General features: G+C 35.7%; 2 protein-coding genes across 6 annotated transcripts; both read left to right on the plus strand.

The window, feature by feature from the left end:
- Positions 1 to 3,218: 3,218 nt before the first annotated feature.
- Positions 3,219 to 15,048, plus strand: LOC111784081 (isopentenyl-diphosphate Delta-isomerase I-like). Of its 5 annotated transcripts, none has more exons than XR_002813480.1 (7): positions 3,219 to 3,472; positions 4,399 to 4,443; positions 4,625 to 4,716; positions 5,219 to 5,459; positions 5,543 to 5,762; positions 6,151 to 6,591; positions 6,677 to 6,865. XR_002813480.1 is itself a non-coding variant. In XM_023664909.1 (6 exons), the coding sequence occupies exons 1-5, from the start codon at positions 3,223 to 3,225 to the stop codon at positions 5,758 to 5,760; spliced, it is 846 nt and encodes a 281-aa protein (XP_023520677.1). In that variant the 5' UTR covers positions 3,219 to 3,222; the 3' UTR covers positions 5,761 to 5,762; positions 6,151 to 6,865. The 5 variants fall into 5 exon arrangements, 3 of the variants coding, with proteins under 3 accessions (XP_023520677.1, XP_023520679.1, XP_023520678.1); XR_002813479.1 differs by having other exon boundaries at positions 6,151 to 6,429; positions 6,506 to 6,865; XM_023664909.1 differs by having other exon boundaries at positions 6,151 to 6,865.
- A 1,813-nt stretch (positions 15,049 to 16,861) lies between these two features.
- LOC111784064 (putative 4-hydroxy-4-methyl-2-oxoglutarate aldolase 2) lies at positions 16,862 to 20,515 on the plus strand. Its single transcript, XM_023664888.1, has 2 exons — positions 16,862 to 17,039; positions 19,800 to 20,515. The coding sequence occupies exon 2, from the start codon at positions 19,813 to 19,815 to the stop codon at positions 20,311 to 20,313; it is 501 nt and encodes a 166-aa protein (XP_023520656.1). The 5' UTR covers positions 16,862 to 17,039; positions 19,800 to 19,812; the 3' UTR covers positions 20,314 to 20,515.
- Positions 20,516 to 20,725: the final 210 nt, after the last annotated feature.

Here is a 20,725-nt window from a genome sequence, read left to right on the forward strand (position 1 = left end):
AATTGCAAATGGTTTGATAAAAGTTCATAAACAGTCGAATCATAGAGACTAATTCTGACCTTTAAAGTCATAAACACTAAATTCTAACATTCTTCCATCATAGAGCCAAAATTGTAATTTAACCGTTTTATGTAAAACATGTTATAATGTTTAATAAACGCTACCCCACAGTGAATTTGAAAACCACAGTATTTGACCAACAAGAGTTTCTATGGGAAATGGAAGGAAGGAGAACCAAGACATTGTTTTTGAAAATGGCCCAGACAGAACTTTGAAGGGAGGTGATAAAAAGTGCAGTTGTAAAAGAAAAATGAATCCGGCCACAAAAACTGTTCCAAATCCTATAAAATCCCACATTAGTTGAGGAGGAGAATGAAACATTGTTTATAAAGGTGTGGAAATTTCTCCATAGCAGACGCGTTTTAAAAACGTTGAGGAGAAACCCGAAAAGGAAAACCCAAAGAGGACAATATCTGCTAGCTATGGGCTTGAGCGGCCTATTGTTATGCCCATTTTTGTAGCACAAAATCCTCAACCATAATAACTCCAAACATTTCAGAAAAAAACCCTCGTAAACTATAAGTCAAGCTGCTTCATTCCTCGAGAACCGCTCACCCCTTCACAAGAAAGGACTTATGCTACCCCACCGTTACAAATGGTATTAGAGCCAGACACCAAGTGGTGTGCAGCGAGAACGCTAGCCCCCAAAAGGGGTGAATTGTGAGATCCAACATTGGTTGGAGGGGGAACGAAACATTCCTTATAAGGGGTGTAAACCTCTCCCTAACAGACGCGTTTTAAAACCTTGAGGGGAAGTCCGAAAGAAAAGCTAGAAGGCAATATCCGCTAGCGGTGAGCTTAGATTGTTACCAAGCACCAAATTGTAACTAAGTGGCAGATGAAGTCATCTAAACCCAATTAAATGTATCAACAGTATACATTTAACTCAAAATTGACATGTCAAAGCAGTTGCAAGCTCACAAAGAGTGAAAAAATGGACAGTTCCAACCAGCAATTACAACAAACATTTATTGAACAAAGATCACATCAAATTCAACAGAGGCATTTTTGTGTCTATACACCAAATGTGGCAGCTAACATAAAACAGTTCACTGAAATCGACACATCAAATATTCAAGGCAAGTGCAAGCTCATTAGGAGTGAAAAATAAGCAGTTCTTTCCATTCAGGAATTTCATCAAACACCTTATGTACACTCCACTAAAAATGGGATTTAACAAATACCCAGACCCTCTATTCTAAATTCGAAAAGAAAATTACCAGTTTGAGTTGAATTTCAAAGGAATTGTTGCTTCTAATTCTCAGATGTTTCACCTTCGCCAACGAAAAACGAACCGGTGGAAGACGTCGTTTGTCGCTGCTGATGCATCGATTGTTGTTGATCGGACTTGATAATACTCTCCATATCCCTCATTCTCATCCGAGCTACGCTTGTAACGAGAATGGCGGCGGTGCCAAGAGTCCAAACCCAGAGGATCTTTAGGCCAGGGCTCTTCTCTCTCGCCATGCCAGAACTTCACTTGGGCCGCCAAAGCTCAAAAGCATACCTTTATGAAACTCTTAATTGCCGACATTTCTTAACCTTTTTCTCTCACCTTAAATTACAAGATTTAGTTAATATATAATTTTTAAAAAATAATAATAACTAATAAATTTTTAAATTTTTAACTTTTTTTTTTTTTTGAAAATTTACAAAAAAATAATAATAATAATAATAATAAAAAATAAAATAAAATTAAAATTAAAATATTAGAGTGTTATTATACCTTAAATTTAATTTTTAAAACAATTTAAAATATATTATAGACCTATTATACACCAAATTCAACGTTAAAAATTAAAAAAATTCATTATGTTATAAAGACTCGTAATTAATGTTTTATTATTTAATATATATATATATATATATATATATAATTTTTAAGAAAAATTAATAGTAAAGTAAAAAATTATAAGAAATAGGAAGAGAAATAAAATGTTTTAAAAAAACACACAAACAAATAGATTAAAAAAAATCATAAATTCATATTAAAGAAGAAAAAAATTTTAAAAAATAGCTTTTTTTAGAAGTATTATTGTTTTTATTATATAAAAAATTATTTTTATATGATTTTATTTTGAATATAGTTAATTAATTAGTTATTTAATTAGAATAAATCGGCAATAATGAATAAAACATATATTTAATTCAGCTATACTAATAAAAGCTTATTAAATAAATTTAATTACTTGTTTACTCAAAAATATTTATTAATTAATTGTTGATATCTTAAATATATTTAATTAGTTAATTATTGTTATTTAAATTATTATTTTTTTTTTTTTTTAAGATTTGGGTTGGGTTTAATTTTTGGAAAATAGAAAATTTGGGTTGGTTCGCGTTGACATTTTGTTTGGTCAAGTCAACCTAACCAATTCGAAAATAGGGTTACAATCCAACCCAACCCAACCCAACAGCTATCTTATTTTTAAGATTATTATGGTTAGCCCACGTATGTGTCTTAGCTGATAGACATTACGGTGTTTCCCTATGTTATAATGTTACCATGATGACACTATCGAAAGTCATCTACTTTTACTAGTGATGGAGTCGTTTATGGCTGGCTCGCATAGATAACTTAGTTGGTTTGGTAAGATTCTGGTTAGATCCATTAAGCAATTCATGTGTGGTATGTGAGTTGAAACTTAAGGATGATAGATACTTCAAGTACGTTACGAGAAAAGTACAAACTCTTACTTGTAATTGTGTGAGATCCCACCCTATCAATTGGAGAGAGAAACGAAACATTGCTTATAAGAATGTAGAAATCTCTCCCTAGTAGACGCATTTTAAAACCTTGAAGAGAAATCCATAAGGAAAAAGTCAAGTTTAAAGATGACAATATCTACTAGCGGTGGACTTGAACAACTATAAATGATATCATAGATAGATACTAGGCGGTGTGCTAGCGAGGATGCTGGTAACGACGATAACAATCAAATAACCAGGAATGACCACATCTATATTTATAACCAACAAATTACTTTATTAAATGAAAGAATTAAAAGTTTTATAAAATATATATGTATTTTTATTAATTTAGGGTATTAATTCATGACAAAATTCTAAAATTTCCAACTAATTACAGTTTTAATAAACACATATTTAACAACCACTCTCCCAAATAGCGTCGTGCAAAACACGCGCAGAAAGAAAACAAGAATGTCATCCATGGAAGCAAATCAAGTGTCTTCCAATCAACAGTCAACACAACAATGGCGAGCGCTTCAACGCTCACCCTTCTTGATCATCACCACTCGTAAAATACTGCTTCTCCTCTCTCATTCTCTCTCGATCTTCTCGCTCTTCTTCCAATCTTTCCCTCAGATTTTCCCTCATTTCCTCCCATGGCAGACACACTTCTCGATTCTGGCATGGACGAAGTCCAGAAGCGCCTCATGTTCGACGACGAGTGCGTATTTCCTTTCCCTTTCTGGTTTCAGATTTCGTTTCGCTTCTTGTTTTTTTGCTTTTGGCTTTCGTTGATTCTTGATTGATTTCTTTCTGTTTCTGGTGGAGCATTCTTGATTTCGATTCTTGATGATTTGAGGTTTGAGGTTTTTGTGGAGCTATTCTCGTCTATTTGTACTTTACGTTACTTGAATTTGAATGATTATCATATCCGAGACCTTTGAAGGAAGTTGTACGTTCAAAACGCTTGCAAACGACCTCTCAGTTTAATGGCCCTCTGTTTCTGTTTCTGTCTCTTTCTCTTTCTGATGTTGCTTTGGACTTTGATTCTTTGATTCTTTTTTGTGTTTTTTGATTTCTCTGACCAGTTGTTGAGATTCCTGATGATTTGATATGCTCAATCTGGATCCAGTCTCATCAGTTCATACTTTTTTGGTTCTTTTGAATTTGATTTTTAAGTCCTTTCAAAACGAGCCATGAGAGTTTATGATCAAAGTGGACAATATCATACTATCGTGGAGAGTAATGATTTCTAACGTATAGTTTATCGATCCCTTTTTTTTCTCGTTTGTCTGATTAGCATGTTCGCTGCTTGTTGGTGGAAGAAGTATTTGAATGGGGAAGGAATTAAATCTGAGTCTCTTATTTCCTGGAAAGGGAATGAGAAGTTGTTGATCAAGTGTTTGAAACCAGTCGAATTACATTTCATTTGAAGTTCTTGATGATTTGATGCTTAAAATTTTCTGGGATCTGAACCTCTCTTGCTTAATTTGTATGATACAATGTTTGAGTTTGAATCATGGCATGGCCAAGTGTTTTGAAGGTGTTTGGTTTGAATTCATTCACTTAGTACACTCGAATATAATTCATTCACTTACTCACAAATACCTTCTGTCGATCTTGAATTGTTGGCTAGATGCATTTTAGTGGATGAGAACGATCGTGTTGTGGGTCATGAATCCAAGTATAACTGTAAGTCAAATCTTTTCCAGTATTGATTTCTTTGAAGCAAGTTCTTATGATAAAGCTAACCGTCGTGATTGAACTCTTTGTCTCCTTAGTTAGGAATCACGAACCTCTACAATGATATAATATTGTCCACTTTGAGCTTTACGCAGATTGATAATGCCCTATGTTCTCGTCTAACCTGCAGGTCACTTGATGGAAAATATCGAATCTAAAAACTGGCTGCATCCCGCTTTTAGTGTCTTTTTATTCAACTCCAAATACGAACTCCTTCTTCAGGTATGTTATTTGGGTTTGATTCGGACCGTCTCTGAAATGGTGGCTGTTTTGTGAGATCCCATATCGATTGGTGAGAGAAACGAGTGCCAACGAGGATGCTAGACCCACAAGGGGCGTGGATTGTGAGATCCCACATCAATTGGATAGGGAAACGAGTGCCAGTGAGGACGTTGGGCTCTAAAAGTGGGGGGATTATGAGGTCCTACATTGATTGGAGGGGGAAACAAGTGCCAGCGAGGATGTTGGGCCTCGAAAGGGGTGGATTATGAGCTCTCACATCGGTTGGAGAGGGAAACAAAACATTCTTTATAAGGGTGTGAAAACCTCTCTTAGTAGACGTGTTTTAAAACCGTGCTGAAACTAAGTTAAAGTTTTGATGATGTCTATGGTTTTTCAAGCTTTCTTGTTTGTTTCGTTGTTAGTATTTTTCCTATCTATCTAAAATGTTTATATTCCGAACACGGAAAATGTTAACGTGTTGAACTCGATATCATCTCTGAAGCAACGATCTGCGACAAAGGTAACGTTTCCGCTTGTCTGGACGAACACTTGCTGCAGCCATCCATTGTATAGAGAGTCTGAACTAATTGAGGAGGAAGCCCTTGGTGCAAGGAATGCTGCACAAAGGAAGCTGTTGGATGAACTCGGTATTCCTGCTGAAGACGTCCCAGTCGACGAGTTCATTCCGCTCGGTCGAATGCTATACAAGGCACCCTCAGATGGCAAATGTGGGGAGCATGAATGTACCTTCCCTGACTATAACTCATCTGTTTACAACTTGAGCTGATTTGGTATCACATTTGTTTCTAATAAGTATAACGTGCAGTGGACTATCTCCTCTTCATCGTTCGAGATGTCAACGTGAACCCGAACCCGGACGAAGTAGCGGATGTGAAGTACGTAAACAAGGAGCAGCTGAAGGAGCTTGTGAGGAAAGCAGATGGTGGAGAAGAGGGCTTGAAGCTGTCTCCTTGGTTCAGGCTTGTTGTGGACAATTTTCTGTTCAAGTGGTGGGATCATGTGGAGAAGGGGACTCTTAAATAAACGTAAGGTTGAATTATCGAACCATTAGATTTTAGGTGTAAACTGCACGAATTGTAGTATCCTAATCTTAGTTGAGTTTTCTCATGCATGCTTTGCTAGAGATATTCCGGATCACCCAAGTACGTAATCTACAATTTGAACTTCAATTTAGTCATACTTGAGAACTGAGGTGTGGTCTATTAGATTCCTAAGATAACTAGGTAGCTTAACGAGGACTTCTGATTGTAGGCTGCTCTATTTTGACTCCTCGAGTCTTTCTTAGTCCAGGAGAACTAGGAATCTAGTCTCTCTAATTGTTGCTTACGATCCTAAGGTGCTTAGTTTGCTGGAGGCGTCTTGACCTAAATCATCATCTAGTAAACTTAACTCTAATGTCCTAGCTCTGTGTAGATTTCCAACGAGGTGTCGGAGATCTCACGTTTTCAACCAACCCTCGACCCCTACAAAGGCCACACTCCCTCAACGCTTCAACCAACTGAACCCTCATGGCCATTTGAGAATAACAAAGCACAAAGAGAAGGAAATCCAACGAAAACCTTCTCTTTGGAGTGCGATGTCGGCGAGACAGAGAGATTTGACCCAATGTCGTAACAGACGACACACGCTGCAGAAGTGGCGACCGACAACTCAGGACACACCACAGTATGCCAAACCACGTTTGTCTTCATGGTATTCAACGTGGTCTTATTGTCGGTAAGGGAATTTATTTTTCTATAAATAGTTACGTCATGGTTTGTTGTTTTAGGTTACACGAACACCTCCATTGCCTCGGGTGTGAAAGAGAAGTGGATAGAGACGTAGAAAATGGAAAGAACAAATCACGACTATCAGGTGCTAAATTCAACTTCGACCTTATAAAAAGGATTTAAGTTACGAAATTAGAATTACTAAAGCTATTGAGCGAATATTCAAATAGGTAAAGGCCAACCAAGTAAGTGGCCAACCAAGTAAGTGGCTCTACTATCGGCTCGGTCAGAAGACCTGTCTTATGTATGATGACACGTGCCCAATAGCACGTGTCATGTATGTTATTATGGTATTAGGATGTGTATTGATGATGCTATGATAATGCGATTTGATATGACATTATGATATGTTACGATGATGCTGCAATGTTATGATGATGTGATGTACTATGTTACTATCATAGGTTAGGATGACGATGTATTATGATGTGATGACATGACATGGTACGATAATACCTCATGTTACGATGAAGTACATGTATGAAATATTATGTTTGCATCATGATAAGTTTTTCTAATACACAACCCTTAGATGATGTTATAAATGATGAATGTATGAAGACTTATGCATGCATGTTATCTAAAGTAATATGTGAAGGATGTCTGGGTTGTGTCACATAATGATAAGGACCCCAGGCATATTGTATGCTCATTTATTAATCGGGATACTTCCCTTTTATGACTATGATGGGCCTAGGGAGTGTGTGAACCCTTGGTGGGCTCACGCTCGTACGTATTGGTCGTGTGTAGGGAAGTACTACACATCCAATTTGTCCAGAGTGGAGGCCACCTCTATAATGGTTTTAAATGATAGGTCCTTTATCATGATTCAATGTATTTGCATTCCATGACCCCAATAGTACGGTCACGTATTTCTTAAATACTCAAATCATGTGTTACTTCTATATTTCACGTAAAGGTAAGGCACCTTTATATGGTTGACGACAACATCGCAATTAAAGACCATGACACATGCATATGATAGTTGCATTTAGTTTTATAGATCTTAGGTTAGTATAGGATATTGGTAGGGTTAGGTTTAATGAGCCATTTCTTTCCAATAATTCTTATCATTAATATATACACAAAAACTGTCTATCGCTCATAGATTATCTCCAAATTTTTTTATATTAATTTGAAACGTTCACGAATATTTTTAAAATGTGTTTATTTTTTAAAGTTGGAGTATTTTTAAAAGGGTAAGGTTTATGGGTATTTTTTATTTATTAATTATGCCTAAATAATAATGTGTTAATAAATTAACAAGAGTTAAATAGATCATTTAATAATAATAACAACAACGCAATAATTAATTTTGACATTATTTAATAAAAGATAATTAAATAATAAATTAAAAATAGAGAGACGTTATGTCTACGAGGGATGAGAAGCTGTTATAACAATAAGAATGTAAAAAAGCTTATTAAATAAATTCAATTACTTGTTTACTGAAAAATATTAATTAACTAATTATTGATATCTTAAATTTCACTAATTAATTATGATTAATTTAAATGAGTTGGCATAAAATTATTTTTTAAATAATTATAATTAATTACTTATTAATTGTTATGTTTTTTTTTTCTTTTTTTTTTTTTTTAACATTTTGGATAATGTAATATTATATTAAAAATAAATATAATATTCATATTACAAACTAAATTTGATTTTTTTTTTTTTNGTAAAAATAGAGGAAGAGTAAATACAGAGAGTAGTAAATCCATAATAACTTGAAATAGTTGTATTTAAACCATGAAAAATAAGATTTTTAATAAAATTATAATTATAAATAACTTTTAACAATGAACCAATGTAAATTAGGAAAATAATTTTGTAGAGTTCAAACCTAAAACTGATGTCATAGGCTCACAAAGGTTGACTCGGATTTCAAAGAACGGAATCAAACTTTCATTAAAGATATATTTGTGACAACGACTTAAGCTAGCCAAGTAAGTGGCCTTACTATCGACATGGTTATATTTGATGTTGACACGTGCATGTGGTTCTGCACGTGTTATATATACTGATATGTGTGAATTGTCTGTGGATCGATATGCTTCTTATTTGTTATGTATATGTTATAATATGTGAATTGTTTGATAATAATTACGGTATGATGAGTTCAATGATATGTTTGAGATATGATACAAGAAGGATGCACAAAACGAAATGTAACGATAGGAGTAAAATACGTTCATGAAACGTTAAGGTTAGGTTACATACTAGAGTGATATGAATAAGAGAGATTGATGGAAGAATACGGTTAGGCTACGGGTAGAAAGGGATAGGTTTGTGATAGATTGATAGAACGATAGCGTTAGGTTAAGTCCTTGTAATGAGATGACTAAGGTACGTTCACGTAATGATATGTCTATGATATGTATAAGAACGTTAAGACTATGATAAGTTAGAGAACGATATGACTATGAAGTGTTTACGTTATGACTCGTTTATGATATGATATATTGTGATGCAATATGTCATGGTCTGATGTGTATATGATGAAATGTTATGTTAAAAGCATAGAATGTTATATTAGGTCTCTTAAATTGTGTGTATACAACATAATATGAATGACATGAAATTACGATAAATGGCATGAAGTATAACTCTGTTAGAATTATGTATGATTTGAGAAACGATATGACATGAATGATGAACGATATCTGAAACGATATAAAAAATGATATGATATGTACATAATGCTAGCGGGGTTGTATGAAAGGATAATGAAAATGGAAAAGTTTTGGGACCTCATGCATTATGTGTGCTCATGCATTTGGGGGGATACCCCTATCCCATCACGAGGGTACGGACGCTTACATCCAATGGCAGGACAACGATCATTATGCTTTGCATAGCACTACCGTGACGGTTACTAGTTCTAGCGGGTGTCCAGCCTAAGGGGCTCCCAGAGTATGCCCACCGGATAAGGAAAGTGGCCCAGCGGTGTGCGAACTAGCTGGTGAGCCCATACTCGCACGTATGGGTTGTGTGTAGAGTATATGGTACACGTCCACACGTATGAGCTGTTTGTAGAGTATATGGTACACGTCCAAAATTACCCGTTAGGACAGCACCGTAGGAAAAACGAAACGAAAGATAGGTTCCATCATCTCATTGCATGTGATTGTTGCATTTAACCACAATAGTGGGGTCACTTACTGAGTATTTCTTTAGATACTCAAGTCATATGCTACTACATTTTTCAGGTTAAGGCAAGGCATTCCTGTACGGCTGACGACGGCATCGCAACTCGAGACCATGACACATGCATAAGGTAGTGGTATTTTTTTTCTTAGTCTTAGGCTAGAATAGGATGTATTTAACTTAAACTCGTATTCATTTTATTTAGTCTTTTGTTGTGTCGTTTTAAAGATGTTTTCGAAACACACAGGTCCATGGCTGTGTTTTAAGATAAAGGTTATGTTTTATGGAATTTAAATGAAGTCTTCCGCATTCAATGTTTATGATACGTATACAGTAGCGACCTTAAATTAAGTAGAAAATTTCGGGTCGTTACAGTCATGTTGCATCATGATAAGTTTTTCTAATACACAACCCGTAGTTGATATTAAAATGATGAATATATGAAAACTTATGCATGCATGTTACTTAAGTAATATGTGAAGGATGTCTTGTGTCACATAAATGATTTTAAAATGAAAAATATAAGGACCTAAAGCATATTGTATGCTCTTTTATTAATCGAAATACTTCCCTTTTATGATGATGAATACGGACGCGTACACTATGATGATGATGATGCATTGCATGATATTTAAGGGTTTGTTGTACCTCTGAACGTCCTGCTACAACCAACTAGCCTGACTATGATGGGCCTAGGGAATGTGCGAACCCTTGGTGGGTTCACGCTCACACGTATTGGTCGTGTGTAGGGAAGTACTACACATCTACTTTGTTCGAAGTTGAGGCCCCTCTATGATGGTTTTAAATGATAGGTCCTTTATCATGATTCGATGTAGTTGCATTCTATGACCCCAATAGTACGGATACTTACTAAGTATTTCTTAAATACTCAAGTCATGTGTTACTTCTATATTTCAGATAAAGGTAAGGTACCTCTGTATGGTTAACGGCAACATCGCAAATCGCAATTAAAAACCATGACACATGCACAGTGTAATTGTATTTAGTTTCATATCTTAGGGTAGGGTTAGGGTTAATGAGCCAATTCTTTTCATTAATGAGCATTCATTCATTAATATCTATTAGAATCAATATTATTTCCCCTCAATTTTGGTAGAATTTTAATATCATTTTAATATCATTATATTAATAAATTAACACTTTTAACCCCATTAATACATTTACTATTAATACCACATTAAAAAAAAATACCTATAAAATATTAAAAATAGAATTAACATTTTTAACCTTTATAAAAAAATTCAAAAAATTCTTAATAATATATACAAAAACAGTCTATGGACAGTTCATAAATTATCTCCAAATTTTTTTATATTAATTTAAAAAGTTCACGAGTATTTTTAAAATGTATTTATTTTTAAAAGTTTGAGTATTATTAAAACTTTTAAAAGTTCAGAAATATTTATTTTAATAAAAGTGTAAAGTTTATGGGTATTTTTTTTATTATTAATTATGCACGTATAAAAATAAATAATAATATCATTTAATAATAATAATAACGATGCAATAATTAATTTTGACATTATTTAATAAAAGATTTATTTTGTTAATTAGATCATTTAATAATAATAATAACGACGCAATAATTAATTTTGACATTATTTAATAAAAGATAATTAAATAATAAATTTAAAATAGAGAGACTTTATGTCTATGAGGGATGAGAAGTTATAACAAAAAGAATGTACGAAAAGCTTATTAAATAAATCTGAAAAAAATCAATTAACTAATAAATTATGATTAATTAAAATGAGTTGGCATAAAATTATTTTTAAATAATTATAATTAATTACTTATTAATTGTTACGTTTTTTTTTTGTTTTTTTAACGTTTTGGATAATGTAATATTATATTAAAAATAAATATAATATTCATATTACAAACTAAATTTGATTTTTTTTTTGTTAAACTAAATAAGTCTAATATAATATATTATAAATTATATCATATTTTAAATATTAATTATATAAAAAGTATATAACATAATTATAAGCATCAATAAATTATTAGTTTATATTCAATTTAATATTAATTGGTAACGAAATTAGTTTCATGATTTATAAATATATTACAAAATATTTATAAAAATTGTATAATATCTAAATAATAATAATTAATATCGGTAGCTGAAATCATCTTCGGATCGACAACAACAAAATGTAACCTAGCTTGTCGCAAACTAATTTCTTTACGGTTTTTCTTAATTTATTCATCCATAATGGGGTGTACATCCAACCCGACAACCCGACAACCCAGACCAACCCAACCCGAATTATAGGGGTTGGGTTGGATTGCTTTTTCTGAACCTGGAGTAACTCGGTTTGGTTTCGGGTTCATAGGATAAAAAACTCGGGTTGTCCCTCGCAGATCTACTTACCATTACTGAGAATTTCGTTTTTCATATACAACATCAAAAGGATAAAAAAACTCGGTTCCTTCTCCCACATACCGTCGTGCAAAACACGCGCCGAGAGTGTTTTCTACTGAGCACAACAATGGCGGGCAATTCATTTCAGCTCTCCAACGATGTCTCGGACTCTTCTTCATCACCATCACTTGTTATATACTGCTTCACCTCTCCTTCTCTTTCGTATCTCGCTCTTGTTCGTTCTCTCAATCTTTCCGCTTAGATTCTCTCTCCCGTCTCTCCCTGCAATTCCATGGAAGACGCTCTTCTCGATGCTGGCATGGACGAAGTCCAGAAGCGCCGCATGTTCGATGATCAGTGCGTATTCCCTTTCCCTTTCTGGTTTCTGATGTAGGGTTTCGGATATCGTTTAGCTTCTTGTTTTTACGGTTTTTATGCTTTTTTGTTTATTGATTTGATGTTTGAGGTTTTTGTGGAGATGAAACCCTACATTCTACATTCAGTTGAACTTTTTGGAGCCATTCTCGTCAATTTGTGCTTTATGTTAGTTGTAATAGTCTTCTATTTCTGCCTCTGTCTCTTTCTGATGTTGATTTTCACGTTCTTCTTTTCATTTTCTACGGTTTTTATGTGCTTTTGTTGCTTTTGAATTTGATTCTTTGAAGTGACTATGTTGATGTGGGGGAAAAGAGTGAGATCGGAGCATGTGCTCTGCTTGTTCGTCCCCTTTTCCGCTCGTTTGTCTGCTTAGCATGTGCTACTTGTTGGTGAAAGTATTAGAAACCACGACTCTCCATAATTGTATGATATTGTCCACTTTGAGTATAAGCTCTCACGAATGAAGATGTATTCCTTACTTATAAACTCTTGATTATCCTCTTAATTATCTCATGTGAGACTCTCTCCTAGAACAAAGTACACCATTGAGCCTCTCCTGAGACCTATAAAACCCTCGAACAACCTCCCCTTAATTGAGGCTCGACTTTTTTCTTTGGAGCCCTCGAACAAAGTACACCCTTTGTTCGACACTTGAGCCATTTTTTTACTACACCTTCGAGGCTCACAACTTCTTTGTTCGGCATTTGAGAAACTATGTTAGAAACCACGACTCTCCATCCCAATAATCCTTAACAGGAAGTAGTATTTGAATGGGGAAAGAATTAAATATGAGTCTCCTTTTCCATGAAAGGGAATGAGAAGTTGTCGATCAAGTGTTTGAAACCAGTCTAATTGCATTTCATTTGAGGTTCTTGGTGATTTAATGCTTAAAATTTCTTGGATCCTTGGCTGAACAAGGAACCCTTCTGGTTAATTTGTATGATACAATGTTTGAGTTTGAATAATGGGCATGACCAAGACTTTGATCCCACCGTACCCACTGTTCTGCAAGTAAGAAATGTTGCAGGAATTCAAGTTTGAGATCTTTGTCTTGGTTGAATCACCACTAAATACAAAACTTAGTCTCTGATGAATCGAACTCGTTAATATATTTTTCAACCTCCTATGTTGCTGGACAGATGCATTTTAGTGGATGAGAACGATCGTGTCGTGGGTCATGAATCCAAGTATAACTGTAAGTCAAATCTTTTCCTGTATTGATTTCTTTGAAGCAAGTTCTTATGACAAAGCTAACCATTGCTATGGTTTGTTAGGAACCACGAACCTCTACAATGGTATAATATTGTCCTCTTTGAGCTCTAGGTAGATTGATAATGCTCAATGCTCTCATCTAACCTGCAGGTCACTTGATGGAAAATATCGAATCTAAGAACTGGCTGCATCGCGCTTTCAGCGTCTTTCTATTCAACTCCAAATATGAACTGCTTATTCAGGTATGTTATTTAGGTTTGATTCGGGTGGTCTCTGAACTGGTTGCTGTTTGATCTATATATACTCTTCGAGTTCTTTTCGGTGATCGTCTTGAACGACCACTTGCTTGGATTTCCTTTTAAGCTTTGGAGTTTGTATCTTTTGGCCATTAGTCTCTTTTCACGAAGATCTCTCCTTAACTTCTATGGAAAGAGTTAAAGTTTGTGATAATCAATATGCATTTCTTTTGATGATGTTTTTGACAGAAATGAACTATTGTTTTCATGGCATCTATCGTATGGTTGTCATTAACATGGTTAATTCTATGTTATCTATGAAGCAACGATCTGCTAAAAAGGTGACGTTTCCGCTTGCGTGGACGGACTCGTGCTGCAGCCATCCATTGTATAAGGAATCTGATCTAATTGAGGAGGATGCCCTTGGTATGTCTATAACAAACGTTAGATCTGCTCCTTACTCTTTTTGAACCTCCATAATATGGATCTTCCTTTACATCTACAACGACCAGGTGCAAGGAAGGCTGCCCAACGGAAGCTGTTGCACGAACTCGGTATTCCTGCTGAAGATATCCCGGTCGACCAGATCATTCCGGTTGGTCGAATGCTATACAAGGCACCCTCAGATGTCAAATGGGGGGAGCATGAATGTACTTTCCCTGACTATAACTCATCTGTTTACAACTTGAGCTGAATTGGTATCACATTTGTTTCTAATAAGTGTAACGTGCAGTGGACTATCTCCTCTTCATCGTTCGAGATGTTAATGTGAACCCGAACCCGAACGAAGTGGCGGATGTGAAGTACGTAAACAAGGAGGAGTTGAAGGAGCTTGTGAGGAAAGTAGATGGTGGAGAAGAGGGCTTGAAGCTGTCTCCTTGGTTCAGGCTTGTTGTGGACAATTTTCTGTTCAAATGGTGGGATCATGTGGAGAAGGGGACTCTCAAGGAAGTTGCTGACATGAAAACAATTCACAAGTTGACCTGAGATCTGAACCTCATCCTCTATGCGACTGTTTGGTTTCAGGTTATGTTATACTATTTGAGAATAAGATATGTGAGAGAAGAATGTCGGTGAATAAAATATGTAATGACGTCATATCTCTACTCACTTAAAAGATCTTACGGTTTATAGCATATTTTATTATCTATAAATAAACAGTTAAAACTTGTCATAAAACACTCTCATGGACTTACATGTTCGAAAATGTCTTTAAAACAACATAAGAAAATACTAAATAAAACATTAAAAGAAAAAACATCCCGTACTAATCTAAAGTCTAAGAAATGAAATACTACTATCCTATGCATGTGTTATGGTTTTTATAAATAAAACATTAAAAGTAAAAACATCCCGTACTAATCTAAAGTCTAAGAAATGAAATACTACTATCCTATGCATGTGTTATGGTTTTTACTTGCGATGTTGTTTCAGCTGCACAAAGTTGTCTTGCCTTTACCTGAAACATGAGTAGCACGTGGCTTGAGTTTTTTAAGAAATACTCAGCAAGTGACTCTACTATTGAAGTTAGGGAATGCAAACACATACAACTTATGATGGACCTATCGTTAAAATCATTACATGGTTGGCCTCCATTCCAGACGAAACAAAATTGAATGTGTAGTACCCTACACACGATCCACACATGCGAGCGTGAATCCTCATGCGGTTCGCACCCTCTCCCTGAATCCATCATAGTTGGGCTAGTTGTCTGTAGTCGAACGTCTAGAGGTTAGAAACCTGTAAGTGTCATGCGTGATCATCATCATAGTGTGTGCGTCCGTACTCATCATCATAAATGGAGAAGTAACTTGGTGCATATGAACAAATAAAATGCATGAGGTCCTTATAATTTTCATCTTTAAATTATTCTGATGACATAGCCTTATACATCATTTATGCATTACAATAAGTAACTTGCATGCGTTGGCTTTCATACGTTCATCATCATTAACATCAAATAGGGTTGTGTCTTAGAAAATCTATCGTCATAATGCATCATGACATTTAGTACACGCACATTATCATGCATCTTACATCATCATACTATCATGCATCATCATCATATCATCATATAACATCATCACATCGTCATAATAGTATCAAAGTCAGACACCAAGCGATGTGCGAGTGAGGACGCTGAGCCTTGAAGGGGGTAGATTATGAGATCCCACATCAATTGGAGAGGGGAACGAGTGGCAGCGAGGACACCAGGCCTTAAAAGGGGGTGGATTGTGAGATCCCGCTTCAGTTGAAGAGAAAAATGATACTTTTTTTTATAAGGACGTGACTCTTTAATAAACACGTTTTAAAACTTTAAGAGAAAACTCAAAAGAGAAAGCTCAAAGCAAAGACATGAGAGCTATGCTCAAAGTGGACATAACCTTTTCTTAATAGAGCTTAGCACGATGACTTGGTATTAAAGTAATGAATTAGTACTAAAAATATTCTTTATACCTTACTTCATTACATATATTTGATTTTAAATAATTAATACTTTTTTAGGCCCACCCGTCTCAAATGGAAAACAAATCAATTTTTATTTATCTAATCCCATCTTAAACTTTTGAGATGATAATTGATATCTTATCCACTAAACTATGCTCGAATCGACCATTCATTCTTACATTAATAAGTTTGACATATTGCCTAAGAATAAAAGTAATATTGATACTCATCAACATGATGCCTAAAAGTAATATTGATACTCATCGACATGGTGCCTAAAAGTAATATTGATACTCATCGACATGGTGTCTATCAATGAACATAGCATCGATACTCATCTTGTACACTAATTTTCTTCTCAATATTCTACATTTTTTGTATTTTTTGATTGGATGGATGATATAATATTCTAAAAAATGGTTGGTAATTTCTCTTTTATTCCATCGATTGAACTTTTATTAGATGAATTTTCCTCTTATTTAAACTTTTTTTAAAAAAGAAAGAAAAAAAAAAAAAAAAAAAAAAAAAAAAAAANTTTAGGAGAAGGTGAGTGCCATAATTGGGTTTCACATAACAAACTGATTCCTCAGAATTTCTTCCCTTTTCACTCAATCGTCTTCCATCTTTTCCTCTGCTTTTCTCACTTGTTCTTCAATCCCCCCATCTCCTTCTTCCTTCCTCTACACCTTCAACACTCCCTTTCCGCCCCATCTTCCTAAGGTATTTCATTCCTTCTTTCCTTTTCATTTCGCTTTTTTCCTGTTTCAAATTGATTTTGATTTGCTCGATTCAGATTTCCGTTCTTCTCACTTGTTTCATGCTCATTTTCACCCAAAATCAATGTTTCTTTTATTTATTTTTTTCATTTTTGTTGTTGTTCAGGTTAGAAATGAGTGAAGTTTGTGTTTCTGACGCTGATTAATTGGGTTTGATCATGTTGGTTATGTTCGTTTTCTCGGATTTCAGATGGGTTTTTGTTTAGATCTGTGAATTCCATTGTTAATGTTGTTTTGTTTGTTTATTTACTCTAAACGTTGGATCGTGGAGATTGAGGATTAATGGGATTTGTACGCAATGGGATCAATCATTTCTGTGTTGATTTAATGACTATTGTTGATCTTTTTCTGTTCATCAATTTCTTCGCATTCCTATGTACCTTGCCACTTGTCTGATTTGGATTTGATGTTACTTTTTCCCGAATGAAATTTCTGCACCACAATACATTGTATGTGGCTATGTGCTTTTTGGCTTGCTTTTTTATCCTTTAGCTCTCTGTTTTTGTAATCATTCTTTAAGGCAGCAGAAGAAAAGTACATGGATAATCAAGAAGCAGGGATCTCATCTGATAACTGTTGTCTTTTTTCTTTTCTTCTTTTCTAGAACAAAACTGATATATTTATGGTAATTGCTTACCTTCTATATTGAAAAGCTAGAATTTGCAAAGAGAAATATGGGGATGATTAGAAGAGTTGTGAGAAAGAAGTGATGCTTTTTTACTAAGTGAGTCTAATAGAGGGAGAGCGGAGGAAGAGTTTGAGATCTCATATCGTTTGGAGAGGGAAACAAACCATTCCTCATAAGAGTGTGGAAACCTTTCCCTAGTAGATGCCTTTTAAAATCGTGAGGCTGACGACGATACGTAATGGGCCAAAGCGGACAATATCTTCTAGTGATGGGCTTGAGCTGTTATAAATGGTATCAGAGCGAGGCACCAGGGAGTGTGTCAACGAGGACGTTGACCCCAAAGGGGGTGGACTGTGAGATCTCACATCGATTGGAAAGGGGAATGAAGCATTCCTTATAAGGGTGTGGAAACCTTTCCCTAATAGGCGCATTTTAAAATCGTGANTTCGTAGAGGGTGACGGTGATACGTAACGGGCCAAAGCGGACAATATCTACTAACGGTGGGCTTGGGCTGTTACAAATGGTATCAGAGCAAGACATCGGGCAGTGTGCCAGCAAGGACGCCGGTCCCCAAAGGGGTGGATTGTGAGATCCCACATTGGTCGGAGAGGGGAAAAAACATTCCTTATAAGAGTGTGAAAACCTTTCCTTCGTAGACACGTTTGAAAATCGTGAGGCTGACGGCGACGCATAACGGGCAAAGTGGACAATATCTACGAGCGGTGGGATTGGGCTGTTACGAATAGTTTTGAGAGATGAGAGAATGCAAAGTGTAAGCTTTGGATGCAAACTTCAGATGGTATTCAAGTTCAAAGGAAAAATCCCCTTGTTTTTGGTTGGTTAAATTGGTTTTCCCTGAAAGGATAGATAACAAGGAGAAGACCAAGGTCATCTCTTCCTTTCTGTTCTACTGTGCAAGCTTTATGGCTTAAGCTGCTGACCTTTTTCAACTTATCCTTGCTGATGTCTAGAAGAGTGAAGAACTCTTATGTTGTTGAGTTTATGTTATGAGGTCACAGTTCTTGGGACAAAGCTAAGACAGGATCGTAGGCAGCATTGGTCGACCCATAGGTCTTTTTATGGGCATTCAGATTTGGAAGTTATAGGTTGTTTGTCTATAACTGGCTTATTGCTCTTATGGTAGGGTAGTAGTGAAGAAAGCGTTTTAAGTGACCAGACATGAACAAAAGTGGAGAATGAAAGACTCGAAAGGGGTCAAGTTTCTCATATCGTATATAAAACATTGATTCTAGCTCTTCACCCGTGGAGAATCAGAAGAATCTAGGCTTGTGACAGCTTTAGTGCTGTTTGATAGAATTTATGGCTTAAGAGACATAAAATAATCTTTAATGATTTGCACAAAAGTTTTGGTCTATTTCAGGGAGTCATAATTTTGTTCCTTCTTCTTAGTGCCTTGTAACGGCTACCCTGCTTCTTTGTGTCCGGGTTGTAGAACCTTATAAGTTGAGGAATGTCACAATAAGAGAATTATCTTACCGAGTATGTTGATAAGTGGGATTAGTGTGAGATCCCACGTCAATTGAAGAGGAGAATGAAACATTCTTTATAAGGGTGTGTAAATCTCTCTCTATTAGATACGTTTTAAAACCTCAAGGAGAAATCCGAAAGGGAAAGTCCAAAGAAGACAATATCTACTAGCGGTGAGCTTGAACGGGTACAATTATTCATATTTAAATGTTCTAGTTTTTGAAATAGTATAGAAAATTTGAACTTTGAAATGCGTTTCTGGTAACTCGTGAGCTCCATTTTACAAGAACCGAACAACAAATACAAGAATGACATGGATAAACCCTTGATCTTGTCATTGACCTTTGTGATCAGGAGACTTCCAATAAGTGTGCTATCTTTTCCAAGAGGATATTGCTCTGCTATGGCTCAAAGTTGGTTGTGATGTTCTGCTTTCTACTGCACACGAACATATAAGCCTTTTGCTTTTACTTGCTTCTGATATTGTTTTTATCAGCAAAGTCCTTGTACTTGTGTTTTCTTTCAAGAAATGACCAAATAGCAGAATCTCTGGTTCACTGAATTCAATATTTGGTTACAAACACAAGGTGCTGGGAGCAAATGGCCTTGGTTACCACTGCAGAAGTTTGTGATGCTAATCCACAGCTCATTGTGAGTGGTGAACTCCGAGCCCTGGAGCCAATCTTCCAGATATATGGGCGACGCCAAGTGTTTTCAGGACCAGTAGTGACACTAAAGGTGTTTGAAGACAATGTGTTGGTCCGTGAGTTCCTGGAGGAGAAGGGTAAGGGCAGAGTTCTTGTGGTGGACGGAGGCGGTAGCAAGAGGTGTGCAATATTGGGTGGCAATCCTGTTGTCCAAGCTCAGAACAACGGATGGGCTGGCATAGTTGTGAATGGTTGTGTCCGAGACGTGGATGAAATCAATGGGTGTGATATTGGGGTCAGGGCTCTGGCTTCACATCCAATGAAAGCCAACAAGAAGCGGGTTGGAGAGAAGCACGTCCCTATAACTGTGGGCGGGACAAGGATCATGGATGGGGAGTGGCTGTATGCTGATACCGATGGGATTCTGGTTTCACGGACTGAGTTGTCTGTTTAGAGAAGTGTTGTTCAAAGATTTTGATGGCAGGATGATATTGTTAGACAAGAGCATGAGCAAGAGCTTGTCAGTAATGGTGTTGATGTCTATTATATTTATCATTAAGATTATGTTATGTGGTTTGAATGATGAACTGCTGCGTTATGTGGCCTTTATTGTTGTATGCAACATGTTAATGGAAAACTTGATCATTTTGAATCTTTGTTTTCTCTATAGAACTGAGTTCAGGTGGGCGATTCTTCTGCTAAAAGAGGGCTTTTCGGTTGCAGCTATGTGTTACGGTTGTACTATTTGTACCGTGTATCGTTGTGATCTTGATACTATCATGACAAGACTTAAGAAGAACAAAAGTACGACTGTGCACTATGCAAAGGCAAGTAAGCACTTTCTGTGATTTGTAATTTACTTGTTG

The sequence above is a fragment of the Cucurbita pepo genome, unplaced genomic scaffold, assembly GCF_002806865.2.
Source record: "Cucurbita pepo subsp. pepo cultivar mu-cu-16 unplaced genomic scaffold, ASM280686v2 Cp4.1_scaffold000150, whole genome shotgun sequence".
In the NCBI taxonomy this organism is placed as follows: Eukaryota; Viridiplantae; Streptophyta; class Magnoliopsida; order Cucurbitales; family Cucurbitaceae; genus Cucurbita; species Cucurbita pepo.

Bases quoted from the DNA above. Each gene is read 5' to 3' on its own strand.
- LOC111784081 (XM_023664909.1), top strand. From the start codon at position 3,223: ATGTCATCCATGGAAGCAAATCAAGTGTCTTCCAATCAACAGTCAACA. The intron at 4,444-4,624 runs GTAAGTCAAATC...TCTAACCTGCAG, and splicing joins TCATGAATCCAAGTATAACT to GTCACTTGATGGAAAATATC. The intron at 4,717-5,218 runs GTATGTTATTTG...TCATCTCTGAAG, and splicing joins AATACGAACTCCTTCTTCAG to CAACGATCTGCGACAAAGGT.
- LOC111784064 (XM_023664888.1), top strand. From the start codon at position 19,813: ATGGCCTTGGTTACCACTGCAGAAGTTTGTGATGCTAATCCACAGCTC.